This window comes from Camelina sativa, chromosome 17, assembly GCF_000633955.1.
Source record: "Camelina sativa cultivar DH55 chromosome 17, Cs, whole genome shotgun sequence".
NCBI classification, from domain to species: domain Eukaryota; kingdom Viridiplantae; phylum Streptophyta; class Magnoliopsida; order Brassicales; family Brassicaceae; genus Camelina; species Camelina sativa.
The window spans coordinates 1,877,758-1,884,148 of record NC_025701.1 but is presented as its reverse complement, the minus strand read 5'-3'; the positions used below and the strand labels follow the sequence as shown (position 1 = coordinate 1,884,148).

Below are 6,391 nucleotides of genomic sequence, written 5' to 3'. Positions count from 1 at the left end.
TTTGAGCAGATAAAGGTGGAAGAGCTCTGGGAGAGTGCTGCATCTGGTGGTTGGAGACCATCTTCTGCGCCACGATCTGACTGGCCTCGTATGTTCATCTCGTGTTTTGAGCAGTAAAGATTTAACTCGTTGCTAATCTGAAAGTCTTAGGGCATTCCTCCAAGCTTGACATGATGATACGAATCTTCTGGTTTTTGTTTTGCAGCTCCTACCAAGGAAACTAATGGTTATCTCCGTGTTCGATGTAATGGTGGTTTGAATCAGCAACGTAGTGCGGTAGGTATCTTTTTTTCTATCAAAGTCTTCTATTGAACTTTTCTTCTGTCCTTTTAGACTCCAAGAGTCCTGTTTGGGTCACTTCACGATAGGTGTCTTTAAATCTAGTGGAGTTGAGCTAGCTTAAACCCTCCAATACGAATCTGGTTGTTATATCTTTTATTTGACAAATTTTGACTTGTGGATATTGCAGATATGTAATGCAGTACTTGCTGCCCGGATCATGAATGCTACGCTTGTGTTGCCTGAATTAGATGCAAACTCGTTTTGGCATGATGACAGGTATGTTGATTCCTTCACATCTGTTGCAAAGAGAAGTTATATTCCCCTTATTACATAGCATTACTTTTAGAACGTAAGATATACTTTTGGTAAAATACAAAGTTGATTATTACTAGTTACAAGTATTTGTGTTAATGTGCTCATGAGAGCAAATGCCATTACAAGAATTGTTTAAGTATGTCTTTATCATCTAATATATGATTGTTTATTCGCAGTGGTTTTCAAGGTATCTATGACGTTGAACATTTTATTGAGACACTGAAGTATGATGTAAAGATTGTGGGAAAGATCCCCGATGCTCACAAAAATGGGAAAGCCAAGAAGATAAAAGCTTTTCAGGTACAAGTATAAAGAGATAGTGTGGTTTTCACATAAGTTTGAATTCTAGCAGCATAGGTTAAATTTCTGTGATCCTTATTATTATTTATCTGTATCAGATTCGTCCTCCTCGTGATGCTCCTATTGAGTGGTACCTGACAACTGCTTTAAAGGCAATGAAGGAACATAGTGCTATCTATCTTACCCCTTTTTCACATCGTTTAGCGGAGGAAATTGACAATCCTGAATATCAGCGGTTAAGGTGCAGAGTGAACTACCATGCTTTGAGATTCAAGCCACACATCATGAAGTTAAGCGAATCTATTGTTGACAAACTCCGGTCACAGGGCCACTTCATGTCCATCCATCTTCGTTTTGAAATGGATATGTTGGCATTTGCAGGGTATGTCTTTTGCAACTATCTTTCCAACCATCTCCTGTAGTTTCATTTCTAGACTCTGGTTCTTTTTAAATTGTCTTGCAAAGAAATTATTTGCCTCTGTATCATCTGACAAACATCAGCACACATGTGAACAATGATTAATTGTCTATTTTCCGCAGGTGCTTTGACATATTTAACCCAGAGGAACAGAAAATACTTAGGAAGTATCGTAAAGAAAACTTTGCAGAGAAAAGGCTTATTTATAACGAAAGACGGGCTATCGGGAAGTGTCCACTGACCCCTGAGGAGGTAGTTCCTTTACTTCTTTTATTAGCATCATTTTCATGTTGAGCATATCCCCAAGACAGAAAACATAATTGCAGCTCCTGTGGCACTGTTGTAGGCTTTAGAAATGCAATATGACATTTTGAGTGATCCTTGTGGTGCAGGTAGGTCTTATATTAAGAGCAATGAGATTCGACAACTCCACAAGGATATACTTAGCAGCCGGTGAACTTTTTGGCGGTGAACGGTTCATGAAACCGTTTCGAACCTTATTCCCACGGCTCGACAACCATAGCTCGGTGGACCCCTCTGAAGAGCTGTCAGCAAACTCACAGGGATTAATAGGGTCAGCTGTGGATTACATGGTTTGTCTCCTCTCCGACATTTTTATGCCAACATATGATGGACCGAGCAATTTCGCCAACAATCTCTTAGGGCATCGCCTTTACTACGGTTTCCGTACCACAATCAGACCGGATAGGAAAGCTTTGGCTCCAATTTTCATAGATAGAGAAAAGGGAAAAATTGCTGGATTCGAAGAAGCAGTGAGACGAGTAATGCTGAAAACAAACTTTGGAGGGCCTCACAGACGTGTATCTCCTGAATCGTTTTATACAAATTCATGGCCTGAATGTTTCTGTCAGATGAATCCGAAGAAGTCTAGTGATAAATGCCCGCCGGATAATGTTATAGAGATTCTTGACAGCCGATTAGAGAGCGTCAGAGATCCAGATTCAACTTCTCAGACGAATTCCACGGCCAGTGGATTAGAACGGTGAGGATCTTAACTGTTTTATACCAAAACTTGTTTCAAACAAAGAGCAGAAGAAGAGAGAGATTTCTCGATATTGTTCATACAACATCTCTGTGTCAAAACATTTTTCTTTATGAAGCATATAGATTTTGAACCTTCTTCCAAAATTTGTAACAAAATCTAAGAGAACTGATCAGATTCCACTATAGTTATTTTTTCCAGTGTCACGAACAAAGCTAGAAGAAAATAAAATAACGAGAATGCATCCGTAGATCAAAGTTTTAAATCAGTTATTTGGGCGCGTTTAACCAAAACCCATTACATTACAATCGCAAAAAGAGTGATTGAAAGCCAGAAGCACAGCAAAACGCAAAAAGCAAATAACTACGTTTTGGAGCTATATCCAACTGGCGCGAGACAAAGCTGGGCCATGGAATATTTGATTAAACTTATTAAATCATATAAGAGAAGAAATAAGTAATCAGAGTTCTAATAAACCCTTTAAAGGGAATTGAGAAAGCTCTCATTTTCTGCAAAATTCTGACATCCATGGGCTGATGATGATGAATCTTTTGCTTGCTACTTAGTGTTGTGTGTTGGGACACTAAGATAGAACTTAGTGTTCTTGAAGTCATCAAGTAAGGGGTTATATCCGTCCTTTGTTCTCGTCTTTGAAGGTAAACCGAACTCCTCCATGAATGCTGATGTATCGAGCTACAAGCAAGACAGAGAACAAGAAAAGACTGTTAATGAAAAGTTGCAGAAATATCCACTCTTGTTGTAATGTCTAAAGAGAATCTTGTTTTACCGTGAGAGTTCTCCTTTTCCTTCCTTTTTTCGATGGTGTCCCGTCCTTTTCCGTCTTCCTCCAACCAGAACAATAATGGTCCATTCGTTCCAAAAGCCAGAAATCGGTTGGAAAAAATATATCAGCATCACCCTGCAAGCAAGACCATCCAACATACATATGAACTGTGAAATTTGTTGAGTGAGGTTACAAGTTTAAGTAGACAAAGTAGGAGATTTTCAGATATCTCACCTTTGCGTCTAGATAACTACTGTAATCTGAGCTAAACCCATCTTTCTGCAAATACAAACATTGTTAAAGATATCATTATTACATTTCAAGGATGTATTCTTCGGGTGAAACTGTTCTCTAGTTTTCTTGAGACAAGTTTGATATTAACTAATGCATAAAGACAGTTTCTTAATATCCAAACCAAGTTCTTGTTGTTTTAAATAATGAGGTATAGCATAAACTTTGCCCATATCTCTATCACTCTATGGCACATACTAGAAAAGGCGTCAGTGCATAGTTAGAAGAAATATAGAACGGACCTTTGTTGAAACTAATGGGGCTCTTTCACCAGGAACTTTCACATCGGGCAAGAAGCTAAAGTCCGAAGCAATTAGGGACATCTTTGGCAGCTTTGTATGTAAAACCTCTAGCAGTTTCTGGAATTTCAAAAATTAGAACACAGCAACACAACATCTGTTTTAATATGTAGACACCATTTTTCTTACCAAACAACCTGTCGGAAGCCAACTACGTCTAGGTTTGGGGAATAGTTTAGACCAGACTTCCTTTCGTTTTGAAACCGGTTCATCTTCATGTTCAACAATTTCAATGCAGCGCTTGATCAGTGGATCTTCTAAAGGCTTGTATAGCTCAGAGAGTGCTTCGCTACAGTTTATAAGAGATCGTGATCACTATAAGCAGAAATAAACTTCATTTGAACCAAACATGTATTCGTAGTACCTCTCTGGTTTATTTTCAACCAAGACTTCCATCCATGGGGAAATTTGACTTTTGGAATAGACAAGATCATGTGGGAGATTATCTAGCACCTGCAATGGTATAAGTTAGACGTATGATTTCTCTTTAATACAAAATACCTACCTATCAAATGAAACCACAGCTACATAATTACATACCTCAAGCATTATCACCCAGCACGGTTGTTGCTCCACATTCTCTGTTTAAAAATTTACTCTATAAGCACAGATAGATAACTTCATAGTCACTAAACTGAAACTTGTTCGATAATATGTGGTTGGCTAATTTGTATCGTAATTAATAAGAAGTCTCAAGAAAACTTGGATATCATTGCTAATTCCAACACAAGGACAATCTAGTAGCATAACCTCATTTGACTAACGATTACTCTGAGTAGGAAACTAAAAACCAGAATCTGCCTTGTGCTGAACAAAAAGACCTTACTCCATCCAGATAGATCAGATGCATCACGGCACTCAACTCGGAACTTTGATAGATGACTTCCAACTTGTGCAACAGTTTCCTTTTGAATCTTAGCCAGTGAAGGACTGATTTCTACAGAACTGATACACATTAAAAATAGCATGCAGTTAATATTGTGGCATGTTTCATAACAGTTTACTATGCTGAAGTTCCAGCCAAATATGATTTTGTATCATTCATGCTAGCTTATATTGAGAAGAAAGGAAAACTGAGCACGTACATGTAGCTCATGTTATTGTAGATTCTCTCTGGAGCATTCAACATTATATAGTCCAATACACCCTTAGCACACGTGCCGGATCCACCACCAATTTCATAGATCTAAGCACACAGTTCAAGTGGGATTGATTAAAAGAAGAATCAGTGCATATGTATACTTTGACTCGCAGAGTGGGATGAAAATCTCCTAAGACATATGATCTAAGTGTGAGTTCAAACAAAAATTTAAATAAAATACCTTTAATGGAACTGAGAGATTTGTAGTACGCAGTATAGCTTCTGCAATGCCATGAGCATACCAAGGCTACAAGAGATAATCGACATGATCATAAAATAGGATACTTACAACAAGTGAAGGCTTTTGCAAGAAAACAACAAAGAAACCTATCCACGGCCTTTCACCTTGAAAAGCTCCACGGGAGTAAACCAAGAAATGTCACTCTGCTTGTATACTTTTTCCAAGAGTTTCATATACGCTTTCCTTCCTAGGACAGGGAAAACAATCGAATTACTAAAAATAAAGAGATACCATCCCAAGCCATATAAATGTTCTGCTAATAGGATAATACAGCCCTGAAGAAACAACATAGTACCCCTAATAAAAGACAACATATTCCTTTCGGGGAAGTTATAGGCGTATCTGAAATTCAAGAATTCAAACACTACCACTAGCTAACACTTAAGCAAGTGAAGTGAAACTTGAAGTTTTTAGCCTACCTTCAAGCTGGTTGAACTTAATGCTTCTCTCCAAAACCCCAACAGATTTTGATAGTTGAGAGAAGTAGCCGTGCTTTGGATCATATAATGCTGTGTGTATGAAATCTCGAACCTGTTTCAGTTTCACCAAACACATTTAGTCCCTCATTCCAGAAATCGCCAAATTAAAAACGAAATCTGTAAAACGCATTAAAAAAAAAAAAAATCGGATCTGGATAGAAATAGGAGACTGTAAACTCTTAAGAAGGACTCAAAAGAGACAACTCAGAGCAGAACTAATTCTTAGAATTTCGAAAAGTTATGTCTTTTGGATTTGCTTATCAATGTACAGATTTCGAGATGTCAACAATAAAGTTGATCAATTTGTCACTGATTCCAGTAGGTAAAAGCTGAATCAGCAAAGATTAAGAACAAACTCACGAGTACTGGTTCATCGCCTATGAGCTTCTGAGTAGAGAAGAAAGCTCGACGCGACCCAAGGCATGGCAGCTCGAATTGATCGACATTTGCAACAACACTTTTACTGAAAAACAGTGGTTGAAGCTTCCGAGAATGGATAAATCGAAAGAGAGCCATGGACTCGCCCTCTCTATCTCTCTCTCCGTCGCGTTCTCTACGAGATGCAGGAGGATCTCACCGGTTCAGGTGGTTTCACAGAGGTTTAGGGTTTAGTTCCGGTTCAGTTCGAACCGTTCTTAATTCAAAATCCCTGGTTCTCTTCTTAAAATTACGTAAACCAGTTAAAAAACAAAATTATTAAAATCGAAAGGTTTACTTAAAATATTGTTTGTGGAAATACTCTAACTATAAAAGTTAGTTTTAATTATGAAAATATCTTCTTGAAATTCTGTAAACAGTGAAAAATTAATTAAATTTCAAAAAAAAAAAAATACTTAAA

The 6,391-nt window shown here is 37.8% G+C and overlaps 2 protein-coding genes across 2 annotated transcripts in view; one reads left to right on the top strand and one right to left on the bottom strand.

Moving 5' to 3' along the window:
• LOC104754634 (uncharacterized protein At1g04910) overlaps positions 1-2,488 on the top strand; it is a 4,498-nt gene extending 2,010 nt beyond the window's left edge. Inside the window, exons 4-9 of the mRNA XM_010476857.2 lie at positions 206-276; positions 470-558; positions 774-897; positions 996-1,279; positions 1,438-1,567; positions 1,708-2,488. Coding sequence (XP_010475159.1) covers positions 206-276; positions 470-558; positions 774-897; positions 996-1,279; positions 1,438-1,567; positions 1,708-2,322 — 1,313 coding nt within the window. The 3' untranslated portion in view covers positions 2,323-2,488. The remainder of the gene's footprint in view (positions 1-205; positions 277-469; positions 559-773; positions 898-995; positions 1,280-1,437; positions 1,568-1,707) is intronic.
• On the bottom strand, positions 2,550-6,137 carry LOC104754633. The gene is made up of 13 exons (XM_010476856.2): positions 5,914-6,137; positions 5,494-5,605; positions 5,179-5,261; positions 5,015-5,080; positions 4,778-4,878; positions 4,519-4,637; positions 4,233-4,273; positions 4,057-4,145; positions 3,822-3,981; positions 3,636-3,752; positions 3,337-3,381; positions 3,106-3,237; positions 2,550-3,011 (listed from the first exon to the last, which is right to left on the bottom strand). The coding sequence occupies exons 1-13, from the start codon at positions 6,067-6,069 to the stop codon at positions 2,877-2,879; spliced, it is 1,356 nt and encodes a 451-aa protein (XP_010475158.1). The 5' UTR covers positions 6,070-6,137; the 3' UTR covers positions 2,550-2,876.